The sequence below is a fragment of the Alternaria viburni genome, assembly GCF_023758015.1.
Source record: "Alternaria viburni strain BMP 2772 chromosome Unknown scaffold_15, whole genome shotgun sequence".
NCBI lineage: Eukaryota > Fungi > Ascomycota > Dothideomycetes > Pleosporales > Pleosporaceae > Alternaria > Alternaria viburni.
Window position 1 is genome coordinate 374,499 of NW_026055784.1, and position 16,913 is coordinate 391,411.

Below are 16,913 nucleotides of genomic sequence, written 5' to 3' on the forward strand. Positions count from 1 at the left end.
GCACGCTCTTTGGTGTGTACCTGCATTTTGAGTCAGACTTCGGGGGCGGTCCTTTTCCGTTGTGACTGTGCCGCAGCGCGCTGCCGAGCTTGACTGGTTGGTGAGGCTGGCCCCCTCGTGCAGGCGCTTTCCCCCACATGCAATGCATCCTGCGAGTCGGGCCGAGGGTGTGGCGCGGGTTTGTGTCTCACTGCGGTGCTTGGGCGCGTGATGGTAATGGGCATATGGGGATAGGTGTGGTGTGGTGATCGTTGCTGCATTTGCTATGCGAATGTGTTCTCTGACGGACATTTCCGATGGCGTCTGAGTTCAGCTGCGACATCTCACCGCGTGCTCCTCAGCTTCTCGAGGTGAGGGGAGCAGCTCGACGATGCTAGTCGCCTTGACCTGGGGGGAAGGTTGCATATAAGAAACTTGCTTAATCATGACGGCCTTCTCACAACTTACACTTGCATCTACCCCATCTCGTGCAAACTTCTACTACTGCTCCATCATCCCTCTGCCCCATGCTCCCCAAGATGAGCGATAAGAACATCGAGCCCTGTGGGACTTGGAACGGCGATTTCTCATGGGACGGCTACTTCATGCGAATGCACATGAAGACAGTCACTCAGACGTACGACATGTACAACCCCAGCACTTGGCCGTTAGTGAGCCAGATCGCCGCAACAGAGAACAACTTCAACTACAGGAAGAGCAAGATTCCTCCCGAATATCTGGTATACGAGCAGACGCTCATCAAAGACATAGACGGGCTTCGACCTCTCCAAGGCCAGCGAGCAATTACCCGTCGAAAGAATCGAGTCATGAAGAACCTCTTTCGCTACTACCCGCTCAACTATGACCGCAACGGCGAATTGAGAGCGCATCCGCATATACCATCTGACGAACTGGAGGAGTGGATGAGTCAAGTCAAAAAGAGCAACCCGATTGCGAAGAAAGAGGAGGACGTCAAGGATGTGCTAGTGACCAGCAATAAGACTGAAGAGGTTACTGAGAATGACTCGCCCGAAACAGCAGCTATTCATGAGATCATGAAGATGTTGGAAGACACAGATACAATGCCCAACAGCAGGGTGACTGAACTGGAAGAAGAACTCGACAAGACCAAGAAAAAGAGCCTAGAGGCCGATATCAGAGCGGAGAGCGCAGAAAAGAAGGTTACTGTAATGACAGCCAAATACCAAACGGCCGTTCAAAGATTCTCCGCCCAGGTTGGAGAAGCGCTCTGCGAGTACAAGGAACAGTCGCACAAGCTCCTTTGCCAAGAGCGCGCCAATCTCGGTACCCTGAAAGAGATATTGGGGAAGAAGGAAGATGAGATCGCCAGTCTGCAATCGGACCTCAAGAAGAGTGGCGAAGACGTTTTGACAGCGAAACAGGAGACCAAGGTGGCAAAGCAGCAAATCTTCAAGATTTTGGAAGAGATGAAGAAAAAGAAACAGGGTACAGCTTTGCAGAAGAAGATAGCGGAGGAGGATGGGGCAGAAGCAGCACGAAAGAAGCCGAAGATTGAGAGTTGCGAAATGCAGTAGCAACATGAGTGACGTGTGCGCGCGTCCGGTTCTTGGTTCCTGTGTATGCTGGCTTATTTGGCAAAAAAGATTTGGATGCGGCATTCGGTGTGGAACCACCGAGTCACCAAAGACCTGGCTGCGCCATGTGGATTTAGCTCGGCAATACATTGTTTTGGATCTTTCATCCCTGCCTCTAGTTAGTTCAGGAGACTCGTCGGTAGAGTGGCATCGGTCAGCCTCGTGTCTTTGTCTCCTACTCTTATCTTCCGTAGATTTACGGATCTTGCGGTCAACACGAGGAATATACCAAGGTTCCATGGCAACCAGTGGTGAAGATGGCTCGAGGTGAAGGTGAACGAGGAGCGCTCACCCTCTCACCGCGAATTTCCCAGACTAACCGAAAGGGCGGGCGTTTGATCACGACGAGCGACTCTTATGGCTAGCAAAGTTTCTCCTGCTTCTTCCAACTGACAGCAGCAGCATCACACCCCTCGTTTCGCGTTAGCAACTCTCAAGGTAGGTCAAGTATGAGCGTCAGCGCAGCACAAATGGCTAACACGGCCGCGACGCAAGATGGCACCTCTTCCGCGCTATGAGGGCACCTTCAGCTTCGTCTCATCAAGGTTATACGCGAGCATCAAGCGCGCCATCCCTACCTACGACAAGGAAGACCCAAAGACCTGGCCATATGTCACTCTGTCAACAATCGAGAAACTCCGTCCATACCAAGGATTTCCGGATCTGCCTACAGGCGTAGCCTACCAACGAGAAGCGATGAAGCGATACGAAGACATGTACACACCACAAGAGCGAGCAACTGCCGCATCCGTGAACGGTCCCTTGCATCAGCGGTATCCGTACAACTACGACCGATTCGACGAGCCGAAAGAGAAAGTCGGTATGTCGGGGGCTGAGTATCGCAGCTACGTGGCGAATACAACTCCAATGCCGTCTACACCACGCGTGCACGAGCGCGAAGAATGGGAGCAAGACATCCCCGACAGCGCAATCGACTGCTCCACGCCTTCAGCTGGACGCATGCCCTGCCTGTCTCCCACACCAGCAACCCGCACCCAACCCCCCTCCCACTGCACCAACAAAACCTGCACAGACACCCGCCGCGAAGCAGCCAGACTCCGCGGCACCCTCTTCGACAAAGACTCCCAACTCCTCAGCTGCCAATCCGATCTCAAAGAATACGAAACAACCGAGAAGTTGCGGCGACGAGCTTTGGAAGACGCGGAGTACGAGGTCGAGAAGGAGAGGCAACGGGCTGATGCTGCGGAGAGGGAATGTATGCTGCGTATGGAGGGGAATATTAGGTTACAGCAGCGCGTGAGGGAGTTGGAGGGAAGGGTGAAGCAGGCGCAGGATTTGGATGGGTATTGTGTTGAGTTGGAGGGGGAGATTGAGAGGTTGAATGGGGTGCGGGAGGGGGAGGGGGAGGAGTCTGATGATTGTGATGATAGACTGCGCAAGAGGATGCGGTCTGAGAGTTTGTAGGAGGTCGCATGTTTGGGATGTCGCGGTCGCGTTCTCCCGATGCACGACTGCCGCGGAGACGCCGCACACGCGAGGTTTCGGCAGCGCTAGCCCGTTACGTTCCGAACGCCTTCCCCGCTCGATGCGTCATTGTCGTCAAGTGTCAAGTGTAGTTATAAACTCCGCTCTGCGTCACTCGATTAGGCAAGATATTTGCTCTGGCATTGCTCTGGACCGATGCACTGATTCTACATTTGTCAGACCACGCCCTACGGCTATATCTGCATTAGTACACGACACGAGAAGAGAGCCGTGTGACTAGTACACTGCAGAAAAAGAGCTCGTTGGGGAGAAACACTTACAGTTGACCTACGTTCCTGAGGTTCTGCGCAAGCCGTATAACCTTGACTGTTCGGTAATACAGCCAGCAACATGGCACTCCCAGCCACTACGCAGGTCGCGATCCTACTATCGATCTTCGTCTTACCCATTCTCACATACATCTATTTCACCAAGAACCAGCAAGCAAAGAGTAATGCTGGACCTTTGCCAGCAGCGACAGAGATCACAGGGCTCTTCATACACCCAATCAAGTCATGCCACGGCATCAGCGTAAAGTCGGCAAAGCTCTTACCAACAGGTCTTGATCTCGGTGCGCCTTTATTGTCATATCGAAGAAATGTAACATACTGACAGAGCCAGATCGTCAATGGATGTGGGTGAGCTACCCAAACTACGAGTTCCTTACGATCCGCCAAAACTCCAAAATGACACTGATCCGACCAACCTACGACGAGAAGACTGATACCCTTACCGTTACTGCACCAGCGCCGAATTCAGTTGATGAGAAGTTGGAGTTCTCCATCCCGGCTCATCCATCTAAGGAATGGCTCGACGAGAATACCGAGGAGCACTCGGCAAAGATATGGAGTACTACAACGGGAACCCGCGTGTACTCCACGAAGATGACCGCTCCCTTCAACAGCTTCTTTGATAAGGAAGTACGGCTCGTGTACAAGCCCCCTGTCTCCGAAGACCCCAGACCTCTAGTATCGAACGGTGCACCAGGCGTCCTAGGAAGAGACGCATCGACCTGTTTCCCCGACCTGATGCCCGTGCTCGTCGGCAACCAATCCAGCATCGATGAACTCAACACGCGTCTCAAAGCCGCAGAAGACCTCACAATCGACGTCCGCCGGTTCCGACCCAATATTCTCGTCAAGGGCGATGCTAACGCGCCCTGGGATGAAGATCGCTGGAAGACGATCAAGATTACACCTAACGCTGGTGACAAGCCGATCGTTCTAGATATCACCCAGCGATGTGCGCGTTGTCAGGTGCCTAATGTACATCCTGATTCGGCTGAGAAGCACAAGACGCAGCCTTGGGATGCGTTGATGAAATATAGGAGGATCGACGAGGGAATCACATACAAGCCCTGCTATGGTATGCTCGCTGTGCCGAAGTCGGTTGGGGATCTCAGGGTTGGCATGAAGTTTGAGGTTACTGAGGTTACGGATAAGCATCGGTATATCGCTGGATTCTAGGGGGTGGGGCTTGATGGATCGTGTCGATGAACCCTTACTGGCTGCTGCGTATATGGGGAGTCTGACCGACTGCCATCACAGCGCAAGCCATTGCGACACAGTTGTCGTACGACTCTCCACAAACGTTGTACGGATGATCAGATCAGCACACAATTTCTCTGCTGTCAGCCTCGAAAATCGAAAGAAGCTAGCAGTAAGCTGCCCGATTTAGCCTTTGGAAGATCCTAGGTGCATCGATTTGCAGCTCCTGAAATCTCTTCAGATGATTGTTGGAGATGTTGCCCAAGCTACAGCAATCATAAGCGGATCCCCACGTAGTTCACATGCGAACAGCCATGTGCAGCGGCAATTATGACGAGTGTTCCTGATGATCCATCGGATCTGCAAAGCAAAGACTGCCGAAGCGGCTCCGCCTCTAGCCCGCGTTGAGATTAGCGACGCGACGCGACAGACAGGGGTACGCCTATCATCGTGTCCATGGCTGACTTTCTCTTGAACTCAACTTCCCTCTAAGAAATGTAAGGGCTACACACAAGCCGTTTCCAACATGTTTCGCACAGTTGTGGATATACCTGTTGCGCGCGCGTGCAGAATGGCAGCGGCATTGTTTCGAAACAGAGAACTGCAACTCAGTGGAGATTACGCGCGTTCTTGATCGGACCGTGACGTGTGACGACGACTATCCGTGTTGAGACCCTGGCGTTTGGGACGCAGGGACACCAGACGGAAGGCACACAGAGGGGATACAGAAAGCGCGTCCCACCTGGCCGTCGACCAAGTATGACCAGTTCCGCTTCCAGCGAGGGAGTCACAGGTCGTCGAATCGCTCTTTCCTTTCCACACCCACCATGGCAGGCGATGCAATGCTGGCATTGCCAATGTCTCCGACAAAGTCGCCCAAAGAGTTTGGAACTGCCGCCGTGCAATGGGCGTGCACGCGAAGAGGGCGGATGATGGTCTTGACGATTGTACTTCTCACAGTCCTGCTTGGACTGACGGGTATGAGGAATCATGAGGTATGTACAACCTTCACAGACACCAGAGAAGACGACGTCGAGAATGCGACATATCCCACCAGACTTGAACGCCATCAGCGAGGTCCACGCTAACTCCAAAAGGCCATATCTTCACGATACCACAACTTCTCCTCGTACTACCCATGGCGACCGTATTTCCAGCCCCTGCCCGACATCGTACACTCGCCGTTCAAGACTCCCTCGAACACTACGCTGCAGATCGAGAATGGCGAACTCGACCACGTCCCGCCGAAACTCAAGAAGACGACGCCGAACTTCCATCTCCTTATGCCTGCCGAGCGCGACACAGATGGCTTCTGCAAGACGACACTGTCGGCTATGCTTCTCCACTACCCTCCACCAACTGCGGTACAGCTACACAAGGCATATGAGTCGGACATCAAGTGGGACAGGGATACACTCAACAGCACACTGCATTACCTGAGCAATGAGAAGCTGGTCAAGGACCATGACTTGGTTCTCATCGTGGACGGACAACACTCGATGTTCCAGCTACCAAGCGATGTGATTGTCACGCAGTACAAAAGGCTGCTGGCAGACGCCAACATGCGGCTGCTGAAGAAGTATGGCGTTAACAAAGAAGGTTACCAGAATTTCAACCAGACAATCGTGTTCGGCGCAGAGAAGATCTGTGAGAACGACGACATGGCGTGCAAGTACGTGCCTCAATCGATACTCTCGGACAATACATACGGAAGCGAGAACGGTCGACGCATATCAGATACCCCGGCGAAGTTCATTCACTCCAAGATGGTCATGGGTCCAGCCAGCGACTTGAAGATGCTTTACCAGTTTGCTCTGGAGAAGTTTATGGAGGGGAGAAGTCAGTCCCAGACCGTTCAGTCGGTATTCGCGACTCTCTTCGCCGAGCAGCAGCTGGGCAGAGATGCCGAGGAAGTGGCATCGAAGCATACGGGTACCAAAGTCAAAGAATACCTCACGGGCAGAGCGAGCACGTCAGAAGCCAAGCGAAGACTGGAGCGTGCCAGCGCTGAGTTCTCGAACACTACACGTCATGAGTTTTCTGTCGGTTTGGACTATACCCACGCGCTCTTCCAACCCTTGGACTACTGCGTCGAAGATGAACTCGCTCTTCTTTTGCATGACAACTCTACCGACTTGTCGCAATACAGTCGCTCCGACTCAGACCCCCGTTACCTGTCCCTACCCACTGCCCTCAACGAGACCAAGACCCCATTCTGGCGCCCCGACTTCGTCGAGCACAACCCGTCTCCCAACGAGAAGCCAGCATACATTGACAACCTAGAGTTTACGCTCGAACTCGATGGCTTGCCCAGCCGGAAACTACCCTGGGAAAGCATTCCCCTGATCCAGAACACCTACTCCGGTTCCGTCCCCGCCATAATCCTCAGCAGCTCCTCGCACTCCAGCGGTGAGCGTCCACCAGCCGCCAACATAACCTGGGACAACCTGTGGTACTCCGACCACAAACGTGCCATGCTGAGAAACTACTTCCGCGCGCCCCAGTCTTCAGACGGATACCACAACCACCTCGTCGGCGGCGATCGCTACTGGGACAACCGCGGCGGACGAGGCGGCATATGGACCGAAGCCGAGCAAACCTGGCTACCCTGGGGCGAAGTCGATGGCGTCTGTGGCACCCTGCCTCAACTCAAAGAAATCTTCAACGATGGTAAGGGTGTGTGGCTACATGAGCTCGAGCAGGACAACGAGCAAGGCCGCCTCAACGAAGAAGAGGACCATCGGCAAAAGCAAGAAGAAGCGCGACTCAAAGATATCGAAGAGTTGGTCAAGTTGGAGCAGGAGGCTAAAGAGAAGAACGAGCAGAAGGAGAAGGAGAGTATCGACTTTGAGAAGTTGAAGGAGCTTCAGGATATGGAGGCTGGAGAGGAGAAGAAGGTTGAGAGGAGGAGGAAGAGGTGGAATGTTGTGGAGGAGTGTGTAAGATATTGTTAGTGGGTGGGGGTTCTTTTATCTGTTATATATCCCGGGCTTTCGCCGTCTTTTCTTTTCTGTTTGTTTGATAGTTCATGCCTCTCCAGGTGCAATCTCATGATGTTTCTCGATTTTGGTAGTGTTGTTAAGTCGCTTTCATCGTGTCACTTGCGGTCTTGGTCAGAAGCGCCGGGTGTCATTTGGAAAAGACGTGGTGCAAGACACGAGACTTGGACACGTGCTCGAACAACAAGCCTCACAAATAATCCAAGAGACAGATATACTTCTTGATGCTACCTTGGTCACACTGCTACACAGGACTCACCAATGGCGACCGACGCGACCATGGCTACCGAACCAACCACGGCGCCTTACCCCTTCGTTTACATCTACATTGACGCGATGAGCTTCCCAGTAATTATACACACCCATTATGCGTTACCAGCCAGATGCTAACACGACCCAGTATGTCAACGAATTCGTCCAAAGCAACACTGAAGCCGATATAGGTCCGAGGCTGGAAGCCCTCATGCGTACCTGTCTCAAGAAGCGCTCGAAGAAGCGGCCGAATCTCGACCTAGAATCGTGCGTACTATGGGTAGACGTCCTCATAAAGGCGGAGAACGGGGATTGTCCACCGGCTATGCTCCGGTTCTGTGAGGACGTGACTGCCGTTCATGACTCGAAGATATTCTTGTTGATGGATGGCAAGCGCAGGGAAGGCGTACAGGGTAAGGTCTACCGTGGGAACGCTGTGATTTAAACCATATAGCTGACTATTGACAGACGAACCGGACGAGGTACCCAACGATCCAATGTGTCAATTTACGCTCCTCGCTACCCGGAGGCCAGATCAGCTTGAGGCATTCACGAGGAGGGATAGTAAATGTGTGATTACAGACGAGCTACCCGGCTACGTACCCGTCAACGAAGCTGGCCAGCGTGTCGACGAAAACATCGTTCAACGACCCGCCGACTACTGCTTTGACGACTATCTCGAACACAAACGCCGGAACGGTAGAGTTCGTAGCTGCTATCACTACCACCTGGGCGACGGATGCGACGGCGAGGAATGCCAATACGATCATAGCGAGATCACCGAGGACGTGTTGAGCGTGTTGTGTTTTCTAGGTCAGAGAACACACTGTGTATATGGCGGCGCGTGCCGACGTGTAAACTGCTTTTTTGGACATGCCTGTCGTTGGAAGGACTTCGGAGGCAAGCATCCGGAATGCAAGTTTCAAGACGGGGAACATGGGGTTGACCAGACGGTTCATCATTGGGAGATGGGGAGGTTGCGTTATGATACCTAGCATGGTTGAGTGAAGAGACGGACAGGGCAAGAATAGGTGGGATATGTCACGAGACGACCTTGTGGGTGTGCTGACATCTGGTGTGGGTTTGATAGGGCTTAGAGTATCGCAAGTAGTTCTGGGTGTTCGACGGCAGAGTGGATACATAGGGTAGGCAACTACGGTAGCCACGTTTTGCAACAAGCGAAAGACCTCCGAAGATACGTTGCTACCCTGGTTGGGAAACAGAAAGAGTGACGTATCCTACAAATCCTCGAAAGAAGTTCAGTTGATACCATTAGGAGAGACATGACTGGCCAACCCACTTAACTCAACCACGGAAAGACGTGAGCAATATGTCACAACCCCAATTTAACACCAAATATATATTTAACATACCGCACATACTTCTAAGCATCACAGATTTCCTCAAGTCGAAAACTTCTCACTACTATTACTCTTACTAAACCCGTCAAGCACTACGATAGCTCTTTCCAAAATGTCTACCACACCACCCAAAACCGGCCTACCCACCACCCGCCGCCTATCCACCCCAAACTTCTCCACAACCCCTCTCCACGCAGAAGCCCTGTCAAACATCTACGCCCCCATCAGCAAAAACCTTTTCCTCTCCAAACCCCCGTCCTGGAAAACAGACTCCATCGCGTCGCCCCCAAAATGGAAGGGCGAAAAACACATCTACAAAGACTCCGCTTACTACACCCTCGACCCCCGCGGCATACTCCCCTCCAAAAAGCTACAAGCAGCAGGCCTAGTCGAAATGCCCTTCCAAGCCCCCTCCACCTTCCCCCGCCTCCTCATACGCAAGACCGAATACCGCGACGGCCCCATATACCCTCAATTCGGGGATTTCCGCATCGACAAACTGGTTCGGTATGGCAAGGCCAATGTACCAGTCAGTTGCTCTTCCATCGGCACAAGCTGGGCTAGGAAATGTATCCAGGGAGCGGGATTAGTACCGGAAATGGGCAATATACTTTCTAATCCGCATATACGGAAAGAGCAGTTTCCGGCGCCGTTTTGCGAGTTGCCGGATGAGCAGTTTAGGATGTGGTTTGTGAGGAATATGGAGATGGTGGGGTGGGGGGAGTGGGAGGCGGGGGTTGAGGCGGAGAGGGTGTTGGGGAGGCGGGAGGGGGTTGCGGTTGAGGAGAAGGAGGAGGCAGAGAGGTGCTTGAGGTGTCCTTTGTCGAAGGAGATTAGGAAGAGGTTGGAGGAGATCGAGCGGAGGAAGATGGAGAGACGACAGAGCAAGATTCAGAGGGCGATGGAGAGGAAGAGCAGGTGTGAGGAAGTGAGGGATGATGTTTCCTTGTCGACAATGGAGGAGCAACCTGTGAAACAGGGAATGTATCCCGTCGAACGACGCGGAAAGTGGAGTTGGATAAAGAAGTTCTTTTGGTGGACATGGTTCTCATCCTCCCATCCTACATAGCAACGCAACGCAACCACCCAATCTCCCCTTACATAACCTTCGGCTGACTCTCCGCAAGCTTAATCTTCCCCGCCTCATCATACACAATCTCCCTAATCTTAACACACCGCAGATGATTAACCCCCTTACTCAAACTGCTATCATGGTAAAACAAATACCACTTCCCCTTGAACTCCGCAATACTATGATGCGTCGTCCACCCAATCACCGGCTCCAGAATGCGTCCTCCGTACGTAAACGGTCCAAGCGGGCTCTCTCCAATCGCATAGCACAAAAAGTGCGTGTCGCCCGTCGAGTACGAGAAGTAGTACTTCCCGTTATACTTGTGCATCCACGCCGCCTCAAAGAACCTCCTGTCGTGGTCCTCCGCCTGAATAGGCTGGCCCGCCTCGTCAAGGATAACAACATCCTTGACCTCCGAAGTGAAAGTCGTCATGTCATCCGAGAGCTTCGCTACTTTCGCGCAGAGCGCCGGTCCAGACGCCGCCTCCATACTCTCATAGTCCCCGCGGACAAACTCCCCCGTCTTCCAACACTGCAACTGCCCACCCCAAATCCCGCCAAAATACAAATACGCACTCCCATCCTCATCCACAAAACTCGCCGGATCAATACTGAAACTGCCCTTGATAGGTTCAGCCTCCGGTTTAAACGGCCCCTCAGGCTTATCGCCGCTCGCAACACCAACGCGGAAAATACCCTCCTTATCGCGGGCCGGGAAGAAGAGATAGTATTTCCCGTTCTTGGTTGCGGCGTCAGGGGCCCAGAGTTGTTTTTGCACCCAGGGAATGTCTTCTTGCTTGAGGGCTACGCCGTGGTCGGTGACGGGCCCGCCGACTTCTTCCATGCTGAAGACGTGGTAGTCGTTCATGTCGTATTGGTCGCCGTTGTCGTTGTCGGCAATGTCCGTCTCGCGGTCGTGCGAGGGGTAGACGTAGAGTTTGCCATTGAAGACGTGGGCCGAGGGGTCGGCGGTGAAGACGTGGGTTACGATTGGTTCTTTGTCTGCCATGATTGTTTGTGTTTGTATGTGTGTGTGTATTTCAGTTTTGGTTGATGTTGAAATAGATAGTTGGATTGAACTGAAAAAAAGCAGCAATGTTATATAGCTATACGTTGCCCTTCCCCATGGGCCCTTATGAATGGAGGGGTAGTCCGCCCCACGATGCCGCCAGCCGCTCTCCTATTTACCCGGCGGGACGGCTATCCTGAAGCCAAGCAAATTGCAGTTGGATCCAAGACGGTCATACCACTTAGTATTGCTCAATCGCGGTACAATGGTGTCCGCTGTGGATGAAGAGATGGATGGAAGTTCGGCGTGCTGTTTAGCCGTCTATTCTTCCGCCCGCACAAGCGCGTGCTTCTAGTGCTAACTGCTAATCTGCCTCGGGTCGGCGGGCGTCATGCGCTGCAACCGCGGGAGTCAAGTTCGCGCAAGATGCAGATCCAGGGTGCGGGTGACATGCAGGGTAAGAAGTTGTTACGTGTATCCAAAGACTACGTTGTAGGGTTCCTGCTTTTTATACCATGACCGATATCTATATTACTATAATTACATGTGCAGAATCGTGAAGACATCCAACGACGTCGCAACCTTGAAGCTGCATCAGGGGTATTAAATGCTCAGCCCAAACGCCATCGCTACCCAAGAACGTGATATTTCTTCTTCCTCGACAGCAGTGGCTGGGGTATCGGCGCACTTCTACCTGTCAAGATCTCGATACCACCGTCCATATTCGGCGGACTGCGTGCAGCAGTGCGGAACGCACTCGAGATCCTCATACCAAGAACTGAATTGGACGTGCGTCGGCGCGAAGTTGCCGCATGCGTAGGAACGGACTGCGTCTCTTTCAAAGTGAACTCCTGCAGCTCTTCGACAACGTCATGAAGGTCCCGGCGTCTGCCCTCTCCTTGGCAACGGGCCGCTCTAGAACACGTCAGCACACCTGCAAACTCAAGCAAGCGACAAAGCGCCAGGCTCAGGTCTGTAGGGGCTGGTACAACTTCATGGTCTTGTTCCGCACATCCGCACACTGCTGTAGCGCAGTGATGTGCTTTTCTTGCGCAAGCTTCCATGTTTCCATAACACTTTCATCCTCTTCCATCTTGGCCATGTAGCTCGCAAACCCAATTCCCCTGGTGGTCTCGCCGCGCTGGTGGATGAAGTGATGATCCAAGTCTTCCATCTCGCTGCTCCGCGCAGCAAAGTGGCTAGTAAGGGTTTGACAGTAGGCTCTGTAGGATTTGACATAGACGCCCATGTGGTCGAAGTACGTGTTCACGGAAGCCACATCCAGCTTGGTAGGTGGAATAGGTGCACGAGGTATCTCTGGATACTTGAGATTCTTTGCAGCATTTGCCTTGATGGGATGTGAGCTGGATGCGCCGGAAGGGAAAGGGAGAGCATCCATTACAGATCCCAAACCGGAAAGTCCGTTGTTTTGAGGCTCCACGACTGGATTGATCATGTCTGGACCAAGACCGTTCAGTCCTTCGGCTGGTGGTTTTGCAGTGGTCGCAGGAGGAGGTGCAGTAGCAGAGCCATTCGGCGTCGCCCCTGCACCTGCCGTGTTCAACCTCGGCGATGTACGCGTTCCCTTCTTTGCAGGCTTCGCGCTTGGTGGTGGGACAGGGTCGATATCCATGGCATCTACATCACCATTTGCTGGCTCTTCTGCAAAGGCCTGGTACTTGGACCTCGCTGAGTCGGTTGTTTCCTGAGGCTTCGACGCTCCGTTCTGCTGTACCGAAGCCTTTCGCGCAGCTTTTGGACGTTTCGTAGCCTCTGATGGTCGACGCGGCGATGTCTCCTTCTCCTGATTGTATACCCAGTTCGGATCTTTGAACGTCTCTTGCCAGGCTTGGGGACTGAACTTGGCAGTGTGTGGCGCCATCTTAGGCGGGGCGAAGTTGATACCCGGTGGCGGTCCCGGTGGAGGAGGAGGTATTGGCTGTCCGTTGGGCGCAACGGGAGGCGGGTCCATCGGCCGCGTGCTGAAGGGATTGCGGTCTGTCGCATTTCGCTGTGATCTGCCGCGGGTTGGAGAGGCTCGGCCTTTTCCGTTGGCACCTTTTTGCATGTTAGGAGCAAAGTAACTGCCACTGCCTTCGAACTTGCCATGCCAGTCCGAAGGCGAGAATTTCAAGTTGATGCTTTCTTCACTCCTGCTCTTGAAGCTGTTGGGTATGTTCCCTGGCACGCCGTTGCTCTGTCGTTTCGGATCAGGAGTCGTGAAGTTACCCTCTGACCAGGTTGGCGGAGGCGGTCTTGTAGTTTGAGGTGGTGGAGGAGGGTCACGGTGCTTGTTGCCAATGTTGGACGCTTCCGAGTCGGATTCTTCGTCGCTAGAGTCGGGATATCCATGAGCGAACGGGTTCGGCTTCGCGCTGGCCTTCTTCCCTTGTGTTCTGCGACCCGAGTCTGAGAAGGCGCCCCCATCTTGCGAATAACTTGCCCGGTGCGAGTGTGTTGGTGAGTTGCGCACACTGGACGACCGTCCAAGGCCTTCGAACATGGAGGTGCGCTCGCCTGCTACATGGGAGTGATATGGTGTGCGAACGCGATTGGCCTCTGAGTATGGGACGTCGTCGGCATGGCTATCCATATCAGGAGTCGTGGACATGGGTGGGGTTGGAGCCGGACGGGCATAGTTCCTATACGCTGACCGTGCCTGGCCTTCGTCGACGCCTGGTGTTGATGGGTCAAACCCAGTCTTAGACGATGGGACCCTGGTGCTCTGACTGCGGCCAAAGGGAGTGCCATTGGGGTTGTTCTGCGGATTGGTGTGCGGACTGCTCTGGGCGCTTGGGTTGTGCTGCCGAGGGTCCTCACCCCGTGGCTGCTTCATCTTCTGCCATGCCGTGAAGACATTCGCGCGAGCCTCTGCATCCCTGGCCTTTGTGTCCGGTCGTTGTGCTGTTGGTGGCGCGCGGAAGTTCCTGCCCGAGAACCTGTCCGCACCGGTGTTGTATGTGCTGTGGTGTTGCTGCGGTGGGGGAGGGCGCTGGGCTTGCGGCTGCGGTTTCGGCGGAGGTGCGCGATAGTACGAGCCTTGTGGGGTGGTTGTCGTGTATGCATTTCGCGGAGGCGGCGGCGGTCTCGTTCGCGGTGTGTTGGGCGTGTGACCAGGAGCAGATACATTGCGGTATTTCCTTCTATCGGCGTCGTACTTGGCTCGTAGGCTGGCATCGCATAGTATCTCGTGTGCGGCCTGGATCTCTTGGAAGCGGACGACGAATTCGGCTTCGCGCCCGGGGTTCCGATCTGGGTGGTACTGCAGCGCCAGCGTTCGGAAAGCCTTGCGGATCTCGTTCTCGCTGGCCGTCGGGGATACCTTCAGGTCGGCGTAGTAGTTTCGCGTGGCATCGGCTTTGACCATGGCGGCGGTATTGGCGAAGAGACGGGAGTGAAGAGGCTGGCGGGAGGTTGCACAGTGCGCGCACTCTGCCCTTGTAGGCAGCTCTAGTCGTCAAGCAGCCTGGTGGGGGTTGCCCGTTGACTGCCTTGTCGTGTGGCAGGGCAGTGCTGCTCAGATGATGCTGGCTGCGCGTGGACGTCGGAACATGGTAATGGAAGCTGAACCACGGAAGCTGCAAAAGTCTGGATTAATCGCTCGGTCAGCCGCATGTCGTCAGTGTTGCAGAGAGTGTGGTTACCCTTTGCGTCTATTGGAGCTGCGGTCGCTTGTTGCGCTGGCGAGGTGCTCTGCATGTGTTTTGGGCTGATGTTTTGGCTGAGAGGGGCCTACGGCAACGCTTAGCAACGCCCGACCTGGCCACGAGAAGAACCCTGTATTAATTCCTTCTGGGCTCTCGAATATCATCTATGTCGCAATCGTCCAAGCATGCACGGAAACGTTCACAGCAAGTACAGCGCATTAATCTGGGTTTTGCCGTACGTCTGACGTCGATGGTGCAGCTGTCTTACCAATACCGGTACCGGTCAGCCACCCATGTGAAAGTCCTGTATTCGTTCTTGGCTATAGCAAGGCATACTCGCTTCTCCGAACATGGTCCATACGACGCCCTCCTCAACCGCAGCAGCGTCTTCACATTTGATCCCCGACATTTCACATTGCAACAGATAAAAACTGAAGTGTTGTCTTCGTAAAGATCATGAATCCGGTATGATTTTGAAAGTCCTGACAGCTTTTTTGCTGCTAGGAAGCTACGTAGCCCAGGACACCCTATGCCATTCACGCCAGCCCATACGCTGAAAACAATCGACCAGACGTTGCACCAAGCACACCATATGCTCAATGCATTTAACGGTAGCGCCAGAGGGAGAGGGTGTTGTGCCTCTTCCAGGTCTTCCTCCTTCCAGCGGTGGTGTTGTTGAACTTGTGTCCACGGCCGAGACCACGGCTCTTCTTGCCGGTGGCGGTGAGACCACGAGCCTCGCGGTGCTTGTGGACGGCCTTTGTGATCCAGTTGATGCGAGGATCGCGGCGGATGGCCTTGTGCTGGGGGTCGACGCAGATGACCTCGTAGTACTTGTAGGTCGAGTCCTGGTTGATCCAGTAGGAGTTGAGCACGCGCAAGTTGGCGCAGCGGCGGCCGATACGCTCCTCAGCGGTGGACTTGAGAGAGCGCTGGTACTTGAGCTGGTTGATACCCTGGTTGGTAGGCTTTCCTATTAGATTGTCAGTCTTTCGTTCCATAGCAATTCGATTGCATGTTGCGTACCGTAGGTGGCGCCCCTAGAACATGATGTTAGCATAGTCCTCTTATTCAAGATGTCGATTGCACGTACTTGGGAGCCTGCCTCTTGCGACCTCCACGGCGGACGCGGATGCGGTAGATAACGTAACCCTGCTTGGCCTTGTATCCGAGACGGCGGGCCTTGTCGGGGCGCGAGGGGCGGCTTGCGCGGTGGATGACCTTAAGTTGGCGAAGCTATCGATGCACTCTCAGCAAAGTTCAACGAGTACACCAATTGAGACATGGGTCTCGGGATAATCATACCTCCCAGCACTGTTGCAATGTTAGCAGGGTCCTTTGTCCAGCTCAATCGGTTATACGTACGCGAACGCGCATCAAGAAGCGCATCATGTCCGACTGCTTCTTCTTCTGAAGTTCTTCGACATCTGCGGCGGATCAGCTACGAGCGGGCAATTGCGGTGTTCGGTGTGCGCTTACACTTGAGGGCACCCATCTGCGGTATTGTTAGTATAGAGTCGACGAGGTTCAGCAATATTGGAGGGACGTACCTTGACTGTTGGTTAGTAGATTGTCGACGCTGTCGTGCTGGAGGTTGCGAAAAGATGATACGACAGGTATTTCGCACTGTGTGGGCGGGGCCGTGCGAGGCGCTAGCTTGACGAGGTAACGCGCAGCCTGACACGAGTCGGTCAGAAGAACATGGCCCCGCCGGGCCTGACGAGGAGGTGCGAACACCAAATCTTAAGACAAGTGCGAAGACGGTTTTCTTGTGTAGCTGTATGTAACAAAAGTAGAGTGACGAAGCTTTCATATCTAGTGTTCTTCCCATGAGCAATGCTTTGAAATCGTTCTTGCGTGGGTTGGAGTCTGGTGTTCTGCGCTGTTCGCTGTAAACTCCGAATTAGGAAGTTCTTCAAAATCCGTCGATTGCCGGTGCTTGCATTGTTACCACGAGCTGTCTGAACCATCGCCATGCTCATGTCCCTCATGTTCCTCATGCCCAC

General features: G+C 53.8%; 7 protein-coding genes across 7 annotated transcripts; 4 read left to right on the forward strand and 3 right to left on the reverse strand.

The window, feature by feature from the left end:
• Nucleotides 1-506: 506 nt before the first annotated feature.
• On the forward strand, nucleotides 507-1,535 carry J4E79_007142 (uncharacterized protein; the record flags this gene model as incomplete). Its single annotated transcript, XM_049356009.1, has 1 exon — nucleotides 507-1,535. One exon carries the CDS (start codon nucleotides 507-509, stop codon nucleotides 1,533-1,535), a length of 1,029 nt encoding a protein of 342 aa, XP_049209463.1.
• A 555-nt stretch (nucleotides 1,536-2,090) lies between these two features.
• Nucleotides 2,091-3,020, forward strand: J4E79_007143 (uncharacterized protein; the record flags this gene model as incomplete). Its single annotated transcript, XM_049356010.1, has 1 exon — nucleotides 2,091-3,020. One exon carries the CDS (start codon nucleotides 2,091-2,093, stop codon nucleotides 3,018-3,020), a length of 930 nt encoding a protein of 309 aa, XP_049209464.1.
• Nucleotides 3,021-3,431: 411 nt separating this feature from the next.
• On the forward strand, nucleotides 3,432-4,546 carry J4E79_007144 (uncharacterized protein; the record flags this gene model as incomplete). The annotated part of the gene is made up of 2 exons (XM_049356011.1): nucleotides 3,432-3,651; nucleotides 3,696-4,546. The coding sequence occupies 2 exons, from the start codon at nucleotides 3,432-3,434 to the stop codon at nucleotides 4,544-4,546; spliced, it is 1,071 nt and encodes a 356-aa protein (XP_049209465.1).
• An 848-nt stretch (nucleotides 4,547-5,394) lies between these two features.
• On the forward strand, nucleotides 5,395-9,769 carry J4E79_007145 (uncharacterized protein; the record flags this gene model as incomplete). Its single annotated transcript, XM_049356012.1, has 6 exons — nucleotides 5,395-5,562; nucleotides 5,665-7,506; nucleotides 7,967-8,231; nucleotides 8,287-8,631; nucleotides 9,377-9,686; nucleotides 9,757-9,769. 6 exons carry the CDS (start codon nucleotides 5,395-5,397, stop codon nucleotides 9,767-9,769), a joined length of 2,943 nt encoding a protein of 980 aa, XP_049209466.1.
• Nucleotides 9,770-10,276: 507 nt separating this feature from the next.
• On the reverse strand, nucleotides 10,277-11,260 carry J4E79_007146 (uncharacterized protein; the record flags this gene model as incomplete). The annotated part of the gene is made up of 1 exon (XM_049356013.1): nucleotides 10,277-11,260. The coding sequence occupies one exon, from the start codon at nucleotides 11,258-11,260 to the stop codon at nucleotides 10,277-10,279; it is 984 nt and encodes a 327-aa protein (XP_049209467.1).
• Nucleotides 11,261-12,227: 967 nt separating this feature from the next.
• Nucleotides 12,228-14,627, reverse strand: J4E79_007147 (uncharacterized protein; the record flags this gene model as incomplete). Its single annotated transcript, XM_049356014.1, has 1 exon — nucleotides 12,228-14,627. The coding sequence occupies one exon, from the start codon at nucleotides 14,625-14,627 to the stop codon at nucleotides 12,228-12,230; it is 2,400 nt and encodes a 799-aa protein (XP_049209468.1).
• Nucleotides 14,628-15,512: 885 nt separating this feature from the next.
• Nucleotides 15,513-16,402, reverse strand: RPL15 (60S ribosomal protein L15; the record flags this gene model as incomplete). The annotated part of the gene is made up of 5 exons (XM_049356015.1): nucleotides 15,513-15,880; nucleotides 15,934-15,947; nucleotides 16,001-16,143; nucleotides 16,273-16,334; nucleotides 16,387-16,402. 5 exons carry the CDS (start codon nucleotides 16,400-16,402, stop codon nucleotides 15,513-15,515), a joined length of 603 nt encoding a protein of 200 aa, XP_049209469.1.
• Nucleotides 16,403-16,913: the final 511 nt, after the last annotated feature.